This window comes from Dama dama, chromosome 22, assembly GCF_033118175.1.
Source record: "Dama dama isolate Ldn47 chromosome 22, ASM3311817v1, whole genome shotgun sequence".
NCBI lineage: Eukaryota > Metazoa > Chordata > Mammalia > Artiodactyla > Cervidae > Dama > Dama dama.
The window spans coordinates 7,837,770-7,855,701 of NC_083702.1; the positions used below are offsets into that span (position 1 = coordinate 7,837,770).

At 59.9% G+C, this 17,932-nt stretch overlaps 1 protein-coding gene across 2 annotated transcripts in view; it reads left to right on the plus strand.

The window, feature by feature from the left end:
* The window catches only part of RANGAP1 (Ran GTPase activating protein 1), a 28,458-nt gene extending 15,040 nt beyond the window's left edge, over positions 1–13,418 (plus strand). The window contains exons 7-16 of one of the 2 annotated variants that reach the window (XM_061124454.1): positions 1,941–2,099; positions 3,082–3,195; positions 5,174–5,273; positions 5,355–5,439; positions 6,466–6,646; positions 7,666–7,785; positions 9,277–9,379; positions 10,308–10,396; positions 10,635–10,756; positions 12,439–13,418. In XM_061124454.1, the coding sequence (XP_060980437.1) occupies positions 1,941–2,099; positions 3,082–3,195; positions 5,174–5,273; positions 5,355–5,439; positions 6,466–6,646; positions 7,666–7,785; positions 9,277–9,379; positions 10,308–10,396; positions 10,635–10,756; positions 12,439–12,508 (1,143 nt within the window). In that variant the 3' untranslated portion in view covers positions 12,509–13,418. The remainder of the gene's footprint in view (positions 1–1,940; positions 2,100–3,081; positions 3,196–5,173; positions 5,274–5,354; positions 5,440–6,465; positions 6,647–7,665; positions 7,786–9,276; positions 9,380–10,307; positions 10,397–10,634; positions 10,757–12,438) is intronic. The other variant, XM_061124455.1, reaches the window with a different exon arrangement.
* Positions 13,419–17,932: the final 4,514 nt, after the last annotated feature.

The following is a 17,932-nucleotide window of genomic DNA, read 5'->3' on the forward strand; positions in this document are numbered from 1 at the left end:
AGACCTCGGGCAGCTTGCCTCCCTCTCCGAGGCTGCTAGCTCATCCTCTCGGGAAAGGATCCCCATCACTTGGGTCTGAAAGGTGGCATGATCTGCCTCCTGGGGGTGAGTTGTCAGTGCTGTTTGTGACCTACCAGGCTGGGAAACGGGCGGAGGTGCCTCAGCAGCGTGAGTGCCGACCCCAGCTTGTAGGGTCGCAGTCCCTGTCTCCAGTGAGCAGGGCGCTGGGATGGAGCCCACCAAACCTGCCCATGAGCCAGGGAGGAGGGCAGGAGCTGCAGCTGGAGGGGGTGCTCTCAGGTGTCCTTCGGGGCAGGGTGTCTTAACTCGGGTCCGTGGACTTCCCAGGTGGTTCAGTGGTAAAGAGTCTGCCTACTAATGCAGGAGACCCAGGAGACTGGGTTCGATCCCTGGGTCAGGAAGATCCCCTTTAGTGGGAAATGGCAACCTGCGCCAATATTCTTGCCTGAAAAATTCCATGGACAGAGGAGCCTGGTGGCTACGGTTCATGGCGTTGCATAGAGTTGGACACGACCGAGCATGCACGCTGTGGGATCCCACTAGTCTGTGGATAGAGTTCAGGGAGGTTTTGAATGTGGGCGGGGTGGGGGGTGGGGGGTGGGGGAGCGGGATATTGCATGATTGTTTTCACTACCAGAGCTAATAAAATGCAGCATTTATCTTCTATGGTGAATGTGGACAGTAAACCTCAGCTTTAGAAATTTCTGTGGCTTTGTTACCAGGAGAAATCACAGGTATTTTCACATCAAATGATAGCTGTTGTGAATAGACAGAAGTATTTGTTTCTCATACATTAAGGTTAATGGTACACCAAGGTCGTCTTATTTGTTGGCCTAAGAGGTATATGTATGACTACAGCAAACATTTAAGCAGTTTTCTAAACATTTTGATACTTGTCTTTCAGTTGAATTGATTTGTTATTCTGTATAATTTAGCTTAAAATTTAAAAACATCCAGAGGGGGAGCCCTGGGTTTTACCAGATTGCCCAGTGGTCTGTGTCATAGAAAACATTAAGAGCCCTGACTTGGAATGTGCCTCAGTTGGGCTGCCTGTGTTCATTTGTGAACTCCCACGCTGTGCTGGGCGCCCAGAGACATTAAGGTGCCTGGGTACAGAGTTAGGCCAGGCCTGTCCTCAGTCCCTCCAGGGTGGTGATGGAGACTGGGACATTGGCCTCTCCTTGAGATCTTGGGGGCTGTTGGGATGCAGACAGGAAGATAGCTTTGACATTTCAGAGGGATGAACACCGTGAGAGGGGAAAGATGAGGTGCTCTGGGGGCAGAGAGGAAGAGTGCTGGGTTGTGCCGGGGGGGGGGGGGGGGGGTTGGGGGAGGGTAACCCAGGAAGTCTTCCTGGGGGAGGAGGCATCTAAAATGAGAGCTATAGAACGCATGAGGAGTCAGCCTGTCAAGAAAATGCCAGCAAAAGGAGGAGACAGAGTGTTCCAGGCAAAGAAAAGGAGGTGTGGGAAGGCTAGAGTGAGAGGGTTCGCTAGGTTCAGGAAGCCCCCTCATCCCCAGAAAAGGATGTGGAACATGGGCTGCCATTCGTACTGTGTCAATAAGGCAGCAGACCCTCAGAAAGACAGACCAAGTGGCTTTGTATTAGACAGAGCAGGCCTAGGCTGACTGGGCCAGAGCCCAGGGTCCCCGCAGTGCAGAGGTGCCAGACAGACACCAGTGCTCACAGCTGTGTGGCCCTGGGCAAGTTACTTAGCCCCTCTGATCCCAGTCATCTCTCTGGTCCTAATCCCAAGTACCTCCCACGTGAGACTGGAGAGGATCAGGTGCTTTGCCATCTGTTTATGGACCAGCCCCTCCCATGCCTGGTGGGTGGTGCTGCCCTCCTGCCCGCAGGGTGTCCCCTGGCTCAGCCCCTGGCCTCAGGGCCCACTGCTCTCCCTCCTGCCCCCCCACAGATCATCGGGACTCTGGAGGAGGTCCATATGCCCCAGAACGGAATCAACCACCCCGGCGTCACTGCCCTGGCCCAGGCCTTCGCCATCAACCCCCTGCTGCGGGTCATCAACCTGAACGACAACACCTTCACCGAGAAGGGCGCCATGGCCATGGCCAAGGTGAGAGGGTGCAGCAGGGCCGGGTGGGCCGCGGAGGCCGGCACTGGTGGTTGTCTTTGCCGTGGACCCGTCGGCAGGTGGCTGCTCTCCCCCCGGCCCGCCCACCTGGCACGTATCCTGTGGCTTCAGCCACGTGCACGCGTCCAGAATGGGGCATCTGTCACCCAGGGGCCTGGGCCCTGGGGGCAGCCCTGCGTGTCCGCGCTGCCCCATCCTGAGCGGCCTCCGTGCCACAGCCCCAGCTGTCGTGCTGGCTTCAGGGGCCACATAGAGGCTGCTGCAGCCTGTCAGCCTCGTCGACTGTGTCCTCAGCTGTTTACTGAGCCCCGTCTAGCGCCCAGTGCTCTGCCAAGTGCAGGCCTCACAGCGGAGTCCAGGACTCTGCCTTCAGGGAGCCCCGAGGGCGAGGAGGGGAGGAAGGAGCCAGTTGGCCAGGAGCACAGTGGCTGCTCGGCGTCGGGGCCACTGGGTGGGAGGCGCCACCACTCCCGTCCACCTCACAGGCCTGCTGTGGGGGTCTTAACAGAGACGTGTGCAAGTGTTGGGGAGCACACAGGGAGTTCCAGCCAGACGCAGGGCAGGCTTCCTGAAAGAGGCCACGTGGTGGCCAAGTTCTCCAGGACAAGTGAACTTTGCGTGGACAGGGAGGGCAGGAGGGGTGTTTTGGGCAACGGGGTCGGCAGCCCGCGGGGAGGCCAGAGACGGGAGTGACCCTTGCTCCATTGGGCCTGGTGTGACCAGGCCGGGGGTCAAGGTGTGTCTGAGGGCTGGGGGTTGGAGGGGGGCCTTGCTGACTCCTTGAGACCTTCTCCCGTGAGTGATAGGGAGCCCTGGAAGGGACTTAGCCAGAGGCTGGGAGGCCTCCCGGGGGCAACAGGAAGAGCTGATGAGGTGACTGGACTGGATGCAGAGGGACAGGGTGCAGTGGGGTGTGACGCTGGCTCAAGGAGGGCCTCACCCTGGTCCCCACCTCCTCCCGCAGACGCTGACGACCCTGCGGCAGGTGGAGGTGATCAACTTTGGGGACTGCCTGGTGCGCTCCAAGGGCGCCGTCGCCATCGCAGACGCCATCCGCGGGGGCCTGCCGAAGCTGAAGGTGCTGGCCGACCCCTGCCTCCTCCCTGTGGGGTCCCGGCTCCCCCGCGCTCAGGGTGACAGCTGTGCAGGGGGCAGGGTTCAGGCCTTTCAAGGCAGGTGGGCCTGGGTTCACAGCCCAGCCCTTCACATCCTCCTTCCCTGATGACTGCAAGTCTCTTCACCCCTCCAAGCTAGGGTTTCTGACTTTTCAAAGAGAAGAAGAGTGACTCGGGTCATTGCAGTTTAGTGGGAGTGAACATTCAGAACCTGTCCTGTCGTTGGGTGAACAGCGTTCTTTTTGTCATGGCAGTGTTGTGTCTGGCCGGACAGAGTCCGTCTCAGACCCTCACCTGGGGAAGTGGAGGCTCCTGTCCCCGTGTCTCTGTCCCCGTGTCTCTTGGTCCCCGTGTCTCTGTCCCCGTGTCTCCTGGTCCCCGTGTCTCCTGTCCCCATGTCTCCTGGCCCCGTGTCTCCTGGTCCCCGTGTCTCCTGGTCCCCGTGTCTCCTGGTCCCCGTGTCTCTGTCCCCGTGTCTTCTGTCCCCGTGTCTCCTGGTCCCCGTGTCTCTGTCCCCGTGTCTTCTGTCCCCGTGTCTCCTGGTCCCCGTGTCTCCTGTCCCCGTGTCTCCGGTCCCCATGTCTCCTGGTCCCCGTCTCCTGTCCCCGTGTCTCTGTCCCCATGTCTCCTGTCCCCGTGTCTCCCGGTCCCTGTGTCTCCGGTCCCCATGTCTCCTGGTTCCCGTGTCTCCTGGTCCCCATGTCTCCTGGTCCCTATGTCTCTGTCCCCGTGTCTCCTGTCCCCATGTCTCCTGGTTCCCGTGTCTCCTGTCCCTGTGTCTCCTGTCCCCATGTCTCTGTCCCTGTGTCTCCTGTCCCCGTGTCTCCTGGTCCCGGTGTCTCCGGTCCCCGTGTCTCCGGTCCCCCATGTCTCCTGTCTCCTGGTCCCCATGTCTCCTGTCCCCGTGTGTCTGGTCCCCCGTGTCTCCTGTCTCCTGGTCCCCGTGTCTCCTGGTCCCCGTGTCTCCTGTCCCCGTGTCTCTGTCCCTGTGTCTCCTGGTTCCCGTGTCTCTGTCCCCGTGTCTCTGTCCCTGTGTCTCCTGGTTCCCGTGTCTCCTGTCCCTGTGTCTCCTATCCCCGTGTCTCTGTCCCCTGTGTCTCCTGTCCCCATGTCTCCTGTCTCCTGGTCCCCGTGTCTCCGGTCCCCCGTGTCTCCTGTCTCCTGGTCCCCGTGTCTCTGTCCCCGTGTCTCCTGTCCCCGTGTCTCTGTCCCTGTGTCTCCTGGTTCCCGTGTCTCTGTCCCCGTCTCTGTCCCCTGTGTCTTCTGTCCCCATGTCTCCTGTCTCCTGGTCCCCGTGTCTCCGGTCCCCGTGTCTCCAGTCCCCCATGTCTCCTGTCTCCTGGTCCCCGTGCCTCCGGTCCCCCGTGTCTCCTGTCTCCTGGTCCCCGTGTCTCCTGGTCCCAGTGTCTCTGTCCCCGTGTCTCCTGGTCCCCGTGTCTCCTGTCCCCGTGTCTCCTGGTCCCTGTGTCTCCTGTCCCTGTGTCTCTGTCCCCGTGTCTCCTGGTCCCCATGTCTCTGTCCCCATGTCTCCTGGTTCCCGTGTCTCCTGGTCCCCGTGTCTCCTGTCCCCGTGTCTCCTGGTCCCCGTGTCTCCTGGTCCCCGTGTCTCTGTCCCCATGTCTCCTGTCCCCGTGTCTCCTGGTCCCCGTGTCTCTGTCTCCGTGTCTCCTGTTCCCCATGTCTCTGTCCCCGTGTCTCCTGTCCCCGTGTCTCCTGGTCCCCATGTCTCTGTCCCCGTGTCTCCTGGTCCCCGTGTCTCCTGGTCCCCGTGTCTCTGTCCCCGTGTCTCCTGGTCCCCGTGTCTCTGTCCCCGTGTCTCCTGGTCCCCGTGTCTCCTGGCCCCGTGTCTCCTGGTCCCCCGTGTCTCCTGGCCCCCTGTCTTTGTCCCCGTCTCCTGGCTCCTGTGTCTGCTTGCCTCTAACCCTTCCCGTTATCTTTTAGGAGCTGAACTTGTCATTCGGTGAGATCAAGAGAGAGGCTGCTCTGTCCGTTGCTGAGGCCGTGGCAGACAAGGCGGAACTGGAGAAGCTGGACCTCAATGGTAGGAGTGGGGTGGCCTCGGTCCCGGCCTGCTGGGAGGGCCCGGCCCTGTGCTGACCCCCGGCCCCTCCCCCGCGAGCAGGCAACATGCTGGGAGAAGAAGGCTGTGAGCAGCTGCAGGAAGTGCTGGAAGGCTTCAACATGGCCGCAGTGCTGGCGTCCCTCAGGTGGGGGTCTGGGGACTGGATCCTTTGCTCCTCCCTTTATTCATTCAGAAAACATGGGTTGAGTCCCTGTGGTGTGCCAGGCACCGTGCTGGGCATTAGGGGATCAACAGCAAGACAGTCAAGCCCTTGTTGCCGTGGGCGAGGGATCAAGGAATGAGACAAGGATAATCAAGTGATCACGTGTAAATATCACGGGAACCTAGAGGGGGCTGAGAACAGTCACCCTGTAGAGCAGGAGGGTCAGGGAGGCCTCCCAAGGGATGCGCTTTGATCTGAAGTGCCAGTATGCAGGGCAGCAGTGACGTGGGATGCAGTGGCCGTGGGATGCAGTGGCCGTGGGATGGGCCCGGGCTGTTCCTGAGACCAGTCTTGGAGGTCGACTGGAGAAGGAAGAGGTTGATGCTGGAGAAGGAAGAGGTTGATGCAGGAGAAGGAGGTCTTCCTGGGTTTGAGGGTGCGGGGGGCTGCCTCCTCCGTCTGGATGGGAGTTGGTTCGGCCGTCAGCACCCGTCTCCACCTGCCTCTCTGATCTCTAGATGGGCGTCATTCCCGTGTCAGATCCTCGGTCATGTCCCTGCAGGCCCAGGCCCCAGGCTGCTGCAGGAACTAGTCCAGGATGGGCTCGAGGGGCCCCCCAGTTCGGGGGGAAGTGGAACAGCCTTCCTCAGAGGCAGGGCGGCCCCCTCGCTCCCCCTTAACCGTAGTTACCTGTGGATGGCAAGACGTGGGTGGCACCGTCCTGGGCATCTCAGCCTGGGCAGTGTTCCCGCCAGGCGCTGGACCCAGCTATGACAGGGTGTTCTTCCTTTCCTCCATCTCCCCCGTGGGATTGCGGGTTCTTTGGGACAGGGACAAGATGGAGTTCTTCTTGTCCGCAGCATAGGTGTCCCTGTGGGCCGGGCCTCCTGGCGACTCCCGTGCAGCTGCAACCCGGCCCTCCCTGCCCGGCTGGGGTCTGTGGGTTCTCGGGCCAACGTGGGCCACCAGGCAGGGAGGGGCCTGCTTCAGCCAGGTCTCCCTCCACAGTGATGACGAGGGTGAGGATGATGAGGACGAGGAGGAGGAGGAGGAGGAGGAGGAGGAAGGAGAAGAGGACGAGGATGAGGAGGAGGAGGATGAAGATGAGGAGGAGGAGGAGCCACAGCAGGAAGAGCAGGGCGAGGAGTCGAGCACGCCTTCAAGGAAGGTCCCGGGCCCGAACAGTGGGGTGAGTCCTGCAGGTCAGAGCCCCGCCCCGGGTCCTGGGGCCCTGAGACGGCTCCCCGGGGGGTGGGGGTGGGGGTGCCTTGGGCACAGGGCCGCAGACTCGCTCTGCTGTGCACTGCCTTGTGGAAAAGAGTAATCATCCCAGCGCAGCTGCATTTGTCTGTCCCTAACCCCAGTGCAGACGTGTCTGTCCATTTGTAAGTTATCTCACGTACAGCGCCGCCACGTCACGGGCAGCAGACTGCTGGAGAGCACGGGTGTGCCCTGCGCGAGCCCGCTCGTGTGTGGATGTCTGCAGTGACTGGACTGCAGCGCGGCTCCGTGACCTGCAGTTGGTTGAATCTGCGGGTGTAGAACCTCAGACACAGAGAGCAACTGTAGAGTCATACCTGGGTTTTCAGTTGTGCTGGAGGCATATAAGTGCTTCTAAAAGAGTAGGGTAAAAAACAGGCAAAAATGGAAATTCGTTTTCCTCCCCATCTTGGTGACCCCTAGGGATGGCCCCCGTTCTGGAGACAGTGGCCGAATCATGAGCCAGCTTGGATACTTGGTGTTCCTTTCCTGGCGGGGAGGCATGTCTGTTCCCTCAGAGGTTCCCAAGTAAAGCTTCCGGGGGACTTCGGGTTGGGCACAGAGGGCCACGCTGTGTTGAATGTGGCTGACTGTCCAGTTTGATGGCCAGGTGTCTCTGGCGCCTGCCGGCAACAGTCATCCCAGCTGAGACTCCAGCTCCTGGCGAGGCCCCTTGAGTCCTGGAGTCATTGTGCAGTACCCCATGTCATCACAAGGATCCCCTTGGCTGCACCAGGCTCTTGGAGTCTGAGGGAAGTGCTTGCCCACACCTCAGAGGCTCCTACATGAGGAGCTGACCAAGGCCAGCCTCTGCAGGCCCCTCACCCTTGGGGAACCTGGGGAAATTCTGGACTCTGAGCCTTGAGCGGCCCAAGTGAGGGGCGTCCTTCTGGGCAAGGAGTCTGGACATGGACCTCTCCAGAGCCACCTGTGCCGCCCGTCCCCCAGGAACCAGCTCCTGTCCTGTCCTCCCCGCCTCCTGCAGACGTCTCCACCTTCCTGGCCTTCCCCTCCCCGGAGAAGCTGCTGCGCCTCGGGCCCAAGAGCTCCCTGCTGATAGCCCAGCAGGTAAAAGCACCACTGACGCCAGCCCCGCTCAGGCCTCGGCCCTAGAGCTGCCGGAGCAGAGGTGCCGGCACAGCTCGGGGCTGGGAGGGGGCAGGGCTGCCAAGCATCGTTGTGTCTAACGCACACTCGTGCAAGTGGGTGTGACCAGTGGTGGCACAGGTGTGCGCACACTGTGAACACAACTTGGGCCGCACGGACGGGTAGGCCTGGGGCACCTCAGTGGTAACGGGTTGGGGAGTTTTCGCAGGACTGTCATGGGAGCACACAAGTAGGCTTCCCCCTGCACGTTCTGTAGGACCAGCCGCTTCTAGAACAGCTCTCCTGCCCCTGGCCCCCGAGCAGGTCCCTGGCTGCTTGTGTTCTTGCTCGCTTGCTCACTGTTGGGTGGCTGACCCGTTCTTCCTGGGATGATCGTCAGGCACCCTGAGCTCAGCAGTGCACAGTGCCTGTCTGCTCCCCCCGCTCTGGGTACTTGGATATGATTTTAACCTTCGTGGCACCTCGGAATGTAGACTCTCTACTCTCATTTGACAGATGAGAAAGCTGAGGCTGCATGTGTGTTTTTTTTTTTTTTTTTTACACAAATGGAAGGTTTGTGGCAGCCGTGGTGAGCAAGCCTGTTGATGCCGTGGTCCCAGCTGCATTTGCTTGCTCGGTGTCTCTGTCACATTTTGGTATTTCTCAGTGTTTGATAGCCTCCACCAACAAAAGATCATGACTTTCTGAAGGCTCAGATAACAGCGTGTTCTAGTAAGAGCGTGTTTCTGAGTTAAGTACCTGTTTTTTTAGACATGCTACTGCACACTTTGTAGACTAACACCCAGGGCAACCTGAAGTTCACGTGACTGGTTTACTGTGGTATTTGCTTTATTGCTGTCGTCTGGAATCAAGCCCACAGTATCTCTGAGGTGTGTCTATAAGAAATAAAAGGGGCCACTCGCAGAGCTGGCTTGATATTTTGGCTTTTTATTTCCCTTTTGTGTTTCTCTGTAATCTGTGTGTGTGTGATTTGTTTCCCCCATGGTAAATGAGACCGTACGATGCTGACCTTGTGGCCGCCCTTTCCCTGAACGCCAGTCATGTTCTCTGTGTCACCACAGCTCTTCTCACGCCCCTTGTGTCAGTGAGCAGATGTGTAGCACTTAAACCACCCACAGTTTCTGGGGATCCGCAGCATTTCCGCTTTTCCTCTGTTGTTGGTTAAGCTGAGGCACGTTTCCTTTCGTGTGAACATCGTTTGCGTTCTGGATTATTTCATCAGGTTAGACTGCAAGAGGGGATCCCTGGAGACAGTGGTTTTTAACACGTACACTTTCCGTGGGTGCTACGCACCTGTGGTGGCCGGGCCCCTGCTGGCTCTGGGGGGACAGTGTGTCCCTGCCCAGTGAAGGCCCGTGTCCTGCCAAGGCCGCCTCTAGCCACAGGCAGGTGCCCACGTCTGCCAAGGCCCCTGGCCCCTGGTGACCAGCCTGTCGTCTCCTGTGTCCTCAGACTGACACGTCTGACCCGGAGAAGGTGGTCTCCGCCTTCCTGAAGGTGTCCTCCGTGTTCAAGGACGAAGCCTCGGTGCGGACGGCTGTGCAGGACGCAGTAGGTGCGTGCGGGGGCGGCCCGGACAGCTCCGGCCTCTTCACTGCCCCGGCTCCGCTCAGAGCTGCCCTCCCATCTGCTCTTCGTCGGGTTCTCGTGTAGCTTGGGCGGGGTGCTCGCCTCTCTGTTTTTTGCAGATGGGGAGCCTGAGGCCCTTCCCAAAGCCATACAGTTCTATACGGTGAGAGCTCGGGCCAGGTGGCGCCCTCTGCAGGAAGGTCAGACCTCTCCGAGGAGGGGTGATGAGAGCTGAACCCTTGTCCCCGCCTCCAAGCCGCTGCACACACCGTCCCCTCCACCCGCACGCAGGTCCCCAGGCCGTCCCCAGGCTCCCGAGGGGGTCTCATACTGTCGGGACCCTCTCTCCACCCCATCCTCTCAGTTACTATCCTCACAGCACCTCGCACCTTCCACCTTGCCAGTGTTTGAGCCTCCAGACTGGGCCAGGCAGGGAGGGGAGGACAGGCTGGAAGCGATGGGAGAAGCGGGTGACACTTGGTGGGCTGGTGGAGGGGTGGCTGGGAGGGGCGGGAAGGGCCAGGCGGGGGTCTCCGTGTCTGTTCCCTGAGGCCCAGCCCTGCCCCTCTTGGGGCGTCTGTGGGGACAAGTTGCCTGAATTCTGGTTCCCAGAATAGCCTCACACACCTCCTCCTGCTCCCCCATCCACTCCCCAACCCCCCACCTCCACAGGCCAGCTGAAACCGCCCCAGGGTGACCTGCCTCACCTCATCTCTGCCCACGCCTGTTCTACCCGAGGCCAGGCCGGGCCCAGGTTTCACTGGCGGGGGCGGTGAGCCCTTCCCCTGGTGCTGGCTGTTCCCTCCGTCTGGCTGCCGTGGCCAAGTCCACCTCCTGAGGAGATAGGAGCAGAGCCAGCCTGTGTGCCCGGGGGCCACATGACCTTAGTCCTCTCGACTGCTTCTGCCTTGCAGATGCTTTGATGAAGAAGGCCTTCAGCTCGTCCGCCTTCAACTCCAACGCCTTCCTCACCCAGCTCCTCATCCACATGGGGCTGCTCAAGGTGTGCCAGAAGGAGCGTGGGCCCAGGTGGGGGGGTGCACCTCGAGTCTTGCTGGGGCTGCTCGCCCACTGTCCCCAGGCCTGGGTCTGCTTAAGCAGGCTCGGCCTTCGTGATGGGATGCGGGATTCAGCTTGACCTCGGCCGTGGGGCGCTCTCAGCGGGGGCTGGGTTGGGGACCTGGTGTCCCCCGGGTGACCTTGATGCTCACCCAGCCTTCTGCTGTGCGTCTGTCTGGCAGAGTGAAGACAAGATCAAGGCCATCACCAACCTGTACGGCCCCCTGATGACGCTGAACCATGTGGTGCAGCAGGACTACTTCCCCAAGGCCCTGGCCCCCCTGCTGCTGGCGTTCGTGACCAAGTGAGTGCCCCGCCGGCTCACGCGGCCAGCGTCCGTGTCCCCGGCCTGGTCACGCAGGCCTCCCGGGCTCTCGGCATCTGCGTCTGCATCTCACCAGGCCTGTGCCAGCTGAGGACACAGGGCTCGGGCACAGTATCCTTCTCTGAGAGTGGGGACACGGCAGTGGCCCCGTCTTACAGACAAGGCAGTGAACACCGGGTCAGAGGGGGTCTGCCCACATCGTGCTGCCGATCCAGGCTCCATGCCCAGCAGCATCCCAGGAGCAGTTCTGTGTCCATTCCCTCAGCAGCCTGGGCCAAGGGGGCCTGCTCGCCCGGCCTTCCACAGCCACAGGCCCCTCTCCTGGGGATGCCATGGGCCCAGACAGGTGGAGGCCCAGGCCTTGTCCTGGAGGGTCCTGGGCCTGGTAGGGTGGTGGTCACAGTCGAGGAACAAGGAGCCTCCCGACCTCAGGGCCCAGCAGGGGTGGGGTGGGGTGGGAGCTCGTCCCGGTCCTCACTGAGGGCCCATGTGGCCCCCAGCCAAGCCCCTGCCTTCCCCAGGCCTCAGCCTCCCCATCTGCCAAACTGAGGGGTGGGTGAGGTTGTCGCCGAGGCTCTGACCACCACACTTCTGGTGAAGCCAGGGCCTTGGGGGAACGTGGGAGGGGGCCAAGGGGAAAGGAAGGGTCTCCGGCCATCAGTCAGGACGCTTGGAGCCCGCCCCTGCCACCACACACGGCCCCCCGCCCCCCGCCCCACCCCAGACCTCCCCTCGTGCTGCAGCTGCTTCTCCGCTGAAGCCCAGGGCGAGTCCCAGTCCTGGGCGTGGATCTCACGTGGGCCGCAGCCCGGCCTCCCTCCGCCAGGCTGAGGTGCGCTCTCCGCACGTGGTCCCGCCGCAGGAGCCGTTGCCGCAGGCTGTCCAGAGTGTCCCCACACCGTGTCCCCATGAGGCCACCCCCGGCTGCCCGTGTCTCCTTCCAGCCCTTGGTTGGGACTGTTGTCTCTGTTCTCCTGTTGTTTCTGTCTGGCCCTTGAGCTGGGCATGGACCCCGAACCCCTAGAAGACACCCTTGCCTGGCTGGTCAGTGACAGACTGCCTCCCCCCAGCTTGTTGCCGGCCCTCCGGTGCAGGCCTCAGTGTATTCCACTTGAGAAGAGGGGGGCTCGGGGCTGACGTGACTGTGGGGTCACGTGTGCTCCCTTCCCTCAGCTGCAGCCCAGGGGTCCGGGGTCCAGGCTCAGCCTGCACCAGGCCAGGCGTCCGTGGCTTCCGGTCCTGCTGCTCCCCAGGCTCCCTGCCCCCCTGAGCACCTCACCAGTTCTTTCTTGGCGGTGGAACTAACGATCTCGCTGGCTACCTGTGGTTCTCAGGGGCCCACTGGGACTCCCATGGGGACCAGTGGCTGCGGAAGGCTCCCTGGCTCTGTGCCCGCTGGAGAGGCTCAGGAGAGCCTGTCTGGCAGAGCGGAGGCCGGGTCCCCAGCCCTGCGCCAGCTCTGGGCCATGTGGCCTTGGGTGCCTTCCCCAACCCCACCTACAAAGGCAGGATCTGACGCCCCCCCTTGCAAAGTCAGGAAAATTAGAAAACCCGAGTGTGGTGTGTGTTCTGGGTAGCGTCACAGCTGGGAAGCTGGCGCCGCATAGCCAGAGCTTCCTGGGTCCAGAGGGAACTGCCCGCTGACCCTTCTCTCCCCGCAGACCCAACGGCGCCCTGGAATCCTGCTCCTTTGCCCGCCACAATCTACTGCAGACGCTGTACAAGGTCTAGACGCCAAGCTGGCCTCTGCCCGTCCCCCGCCTGGTCCATGACTTGGGAAGGGACTCAGCTGAAGGACCCTGGCCGTGGCAGGGACGGGCTTGTCTCATGTGTCGTGTCTCCTGAGTGTGTGTTGGTGTGGCGTACGTGCAGGCGTGTGCTTCTGGTCGGGGTCTGAGCTTTTCCTGTCTCCTTGCCGGACTGGCTCTGGTCCCGCTGGAGTGGAGCTGAGGGCCCCCAGGCGCCAGGGCCGCAGGCTGCTGTGCCATTAAAGCTGCCGCCATCTGAGGACGCTCTGCTCTCTGTGCGGGCGCCAGGCCCTGGCAGCCGTCCCTGCCCGCCCGCCTTCCTTGCCCCTGGTGTGGGCGCACCAGGCCTGGGGCGCTGCTGGCCGGGTGTGTCCTGTCCTGCCTGGGGCTGCTCGCTCAGGGCTGCTCAGCTTCCTGTCACCAGGCCCGGCTCCTCTGGCCACCTCTGCCCCTACCATCCACCCGGCTCTGTGCGACCCCTCAGCCTGAGGGGCCGGGACCGCTCTGGTTGGGGCCACGGGGTGGGGGTGGCCACCCACACCTGTGTGGACAGGAAGGGAAGCCAGGGGTCTGGGAGCCGGACTTGCTGGGACAGCGCTGGCTTTGCACCCCGTGGGACCTCCTCGGGCCGCTGAGGTGTCTGGGCGCAGCCTGGGAGCCCCGCCGGAGGTGGGGGGGGGGGGGGGGTCTGGGCAGGCCCACACCTGTTCTCCATCTGCGCGGGCAGGGACAGGGCCTGCTCGGGCCTGAGGACCTGGGGCCGGGGCGAGGTTGGGGCTGGGCTGGGCCAGAGGGGCCCTGGGACACTCTGTGCTTTCCTCATGTGCTCTGTGTGTGTCTGGGCTGTGCCCGGGGCTTCACAAATAAAGTGTGGCAGCAGTGAACACTGAGAACGTCTCCGCTAAAGTGGGCTGTTCTCAGGCCTTGGTTCCTGGGATTCTGCCTCACAGGGCCATGGTGACGCCCCTCCCTCCCCCCATCTAGGTCTGTAAGGGGCAGTCTGCCTTGCCCAAGAGCTGCCAGGCCAGCCTGTATCATCACCAGGGGGCAGCCTGGTAGCCCTCTCCCTCTGTGGTGGGCCTGCCAGCCCCCCTCGCACAGCTGGGTGGGTGGTACCCAGGAGGGGCAGCCATTCCTGGAGTTCGGGGAGGGTGGAGGGGCAGGTGAGTCGGGCCCTGGTTCACCTGCCTAGCCCCATGTCCCGGCTTACCTAACCTTTGGGCTCCACCGGCCCTTTCACTATTCCATTTACGGACCCGGCTGAGTGCAACATGGTCCAGATCTGGCCCCAGGCCGTGCTGGTGGCCAAGGCAAGAGCCCGGGGCCTGCATGGGAAGCGGCCCAGAGTGGAGGGCACCACCCCTGGGGTCCTCCTCTCTTGTTGCCACAGTGGTGTGATGACAGCCCAACCCTGTCCTTACCACCTGCCCTAGGACAGGCTCCACAGTGAAGAGCTCTCTCTGAGGTTGCTTGGGGGGCGTTGTGTCTTTACTGGCCACAGACCACTCAGGCGACATCCTTCTTGGCTGGGTGGCAGAGCGATGCCCAGGCCTCGCCCTCCCCCGGCCCCATCCCAGGAGGCAGGTGGGGGTCTGGCCATTTTCAGCTCCCGGGCCGTGCACGCAGCCTCTGGGGAGCTCCGCTCTGGTGCAGGAGGCCCAGTGTGGGGGCGGGGGGCGGTGAGGTCAGAGAAGAGATCTCGCGTTATGGGTTCAAGAGCCGAGTCTTGACGTCCAAGCAGGACCTCTCACAGGTGATACATGAGAGATGGAGAAACTGCAGCTCAGAGCCACAGGGGCCTGTCAGGGTTCTCTGGCCTGGGTGCTCCTCCCTTCCAGCCACCCGGAGCTGGCCCTTCCTCCCAAGTTGACACGGGTCGAGCTACAGCTCAGACAGGAGGAGCACAGATCTCATCTAATTTACCTCTTAGCAGCTGGCAAGTGCCTGCTCCTCAGCCGCACAATGCAGAGGATGCCCACCCAACTCCATCCTGCAGAGCAGCTCCAGGTGCAGGGAGGGGCTGGGGGCTTCTGCCTGGTGCCTACTGAGAGCAGACTTTGGAATTGCCTCCCCAGACTCGAATGCCAACGTTTGAGGACAACAGCCGATCCTAGGATTACACAGGCTCCAGGTCCCTGAGCACCCTGACTTGGGGTCTGCGAGATCACGGATGCCACTTCCGGAGCAGCCTGTGACCACCCCCCTAGCTGCAAACGGCCTGCTCAATCCCAGGCTGTTCCCAGTAAACTGAGCTCAGCTGTGGGCCAGTGGCTCGCAAACCATCAATTCCATCCTGGAAGCCCCAGGCAGTGTGGTCACGGGTGCCTGGAGCAGCACTGTTCTGACAGCAGGAACCTAGAAATGGCTCGCAGGCACATCAGGAAAGTGGACCAGGAGCAAAGGCCACATCACACAACGGTGAAAGCGTGGTGTGGGCTTGAAGCACACCGTGACCCCCACACATGAATCAACAGCGGCCTCGAGCGAAGGAAATCTCAGCTCAGCACCCTGGGTTCCAAAGCCGGCATACACACGTGTGTGACAGACCCAGCTTTCAGCACGGGAGTTAGCCTGGGGAGGGTGGGGGTCAGGACGGGGTAGAGGCACAGGCTGCCTTGGTGCACCACTCTTCAAAGTGGTCCAACTCCATCTGCCGGACAACCATAGCCTTTTTATTTTTATTTTTTTAGCCATAGCCTTTTTTAAAGAAAAACACTGGAGAGCATTTTTTACACATAAAAAGCACAAACCATAAGGAAATTTGCCTTCATCAAAATAAAAAGTGGGGACTTCCCATGGTACAGTGGATAAGAATCTGCCGCCAACGAAGGGGACACGGGTCCTTGGTCAGGGAGCTAGCACATGCCACAGCCACAGAGCAACTAAGTCCATAGGCTGCAACCACTGAGGCTGCACCCTGGAGCCCATGCGCCGCAGTTAGGACCAGACACAGCCAAATAATTTTAAAAAATAAAGTGAAAACAGACAAGGTGAGAGAGCAGAAAAAGACACTGCAACATAGATAACAAGGATTCGTGCTGAGAATATACATCCAATTTGAAGGAAATGTGAAATAAAACTACAGATAATACCATTATAGACCAGGCTGGCAAATATGACACCAAGAAAGAAATGAGTCTGGCATGTTTTACACATTGCTGGAGGGATGTCAAGCTAATAAAAGCCACTTTAGAGAGTAATTTGGCAGATACTGAGAAAGCTGAAAACGCACATAGCCTGTGACCCCAAGTTCCATTTCTGATCTACTTGAGAGAAACTTGTACGTGAGCACAAGGAGACAAGCAGCTTGGTGAGGAATAGCAGAAAACTAAATAGCCAGATGGGACTTCCCTGGTGGTGCAGTGGCTAAGCCTCCAATCTCTCAATGCAGGAGGCCCAGGTTTGATTCCCGGTCAGGGAACTTGAGTCCCAGGTGCCACAACTACAGATTCTGCATGCCACAGCAAAGATCTCACATGCCACAACTAAGACCCCAGCACAGCCAAAATAACCAAACGTCCATCAGTAGAATAATCTATGGCACACAGACATGCAGTGAGATATATGTAGCACTCCAAATGAATAAACCAGATGCAGAAGCTACATGTATCTACTGAATAAACCTTCAAAAACATGGCTGAGTGAAAGAAACATGTTTGCAAAATAATAGGCACTGTTTGATATATTTAAAAACTATACTACTGCATCAAAGTGGTTGCCTTTGGTAGAAACTAGAGACAAGGAGGTGCTACACCTCTTCCTTACCTCCATCTGGGGCAGATCTCACTCCTGCCGCTGTCCCAAGCTGCTTGTGAATATTTATAGAAGGGAATGCTGGATAAAAATGAAAATGAACAAATTTTAAAAATACGCATCACAGGTAATCTCACAAACGATACTGATTGAAAAAAAAAGGCCCAGACATAAAAGAATACACACTGTGGAATACTGTGGATAGAACTTGTGTGAAATAAAGCACATGTTTCCACATGTCTGTGTGTGGTGTGACACTGTTTCTTGCTTTAAAAAATGTTAAAACAAAACAAACAAAAAAAAAATGTTAAAACAGAATGAAAGCTGCATTTCCACCAGAAACACAGATCTAAAATATAGGGTGTGGAAAATCATAGGATACATAATTGCTATGGTCTAGATAAACTATTTTCATTTTTTTTTTTTTTTGAAGTGTACATGTCCTTAGGAAGTATTTAGGTATTCTGTGCAACACTGTAATAAAAAAATGGAGGCAACCATAACATCTAATGGATAAGTCGATACATTTATACAATGAAATACTAGCCAATACTAACTCATCAACTTAGTTCCATGATGTTGAGTGGAAAAAGAACAAATCTGCAGAATACTTTGTGTCAAGTGTTGAACAATGTATGTAAATGTAAGCACAAACCAGCCAGTTACCTGTTGAGTCCCTGCTGTGTGCCAGGCCCAGCCCTGTGAGCTGGTTACCCTGTGGGAACAGGTTAACAGCAGGAAGCAGGCTTGGGGAGGCGCAGCCCTGCCCAAGGACCCACAGCAGGAGGAAGTCCAGGCCTGGGACCCACGGGCTGGCCGGCCCCTCGAGGCCCCTCCTGGCTGGGCTGGCCCAGGGACTCGGTCTGAGGCCCTGTAACCCCAGCCGCTGCTCCCGCCATGCCCGTCTCTCCCTCACCTCACAAAGCCTCCCATTCAGCTCTGCCCCCACTGCCAGGTCTGCGGGCCGGGGGGGCCCGGCGTCCAGGCGGGGGACCGTCGCCAGCCTCTCGCTGTGCTGCGCCTCCAGGCCAGACTGGCCGTGCGATCGGCATGGCGGGGTGAGTCCTGGGGCCCCGGGGTTGCCGGGGGAGGGGGTCAGAGAAGCTGCATGGCTGCAGGCAAGCCCCTGGGCCTCTCAGGACCTTCCTGGCCTTCCTCTCAGACCTCTCGGCCTTCCTGGACCGAGATTTTCCGAGGGTCTCAAAAGAATATTTCGTGGAAGATGGCGGGTGCAGCTGCTCCCGGGAGCTCCCCTGGGCTAGTCCTCCAGGAGCCCGGCTGAGCTTGGCAGCCCTCCAAGGCCTGGATGCTTGACCTTCAGGGATCTGTCCCCATGCACCCCCCACCCCACAGCAGCCTGCCCTGAGACCCAACCTCATTACAGACTCTAGAGGATGCCACCAGCCCCAAGGCCAGGCTCGACCCTGGGACTCCAAGGAGACTGCAAAATAGACAGTGACAAGTCAGTGAGCAGAAATGGGGCGGCTCAGGGTAGGAGCCAGCCCAGGGGCCAGGAAGGGCTGCTCATAGAGCTAAGGACAGACACGGGAAGAGCTGGTGAGGTTTGCGTGGCAGGCAGACAGGAGGGAGCTGCTCTGCGTACTTACGGTAGGGGAGCCAACGGGGACACTGAAGGCTCCAAGCGGGTGGGTAC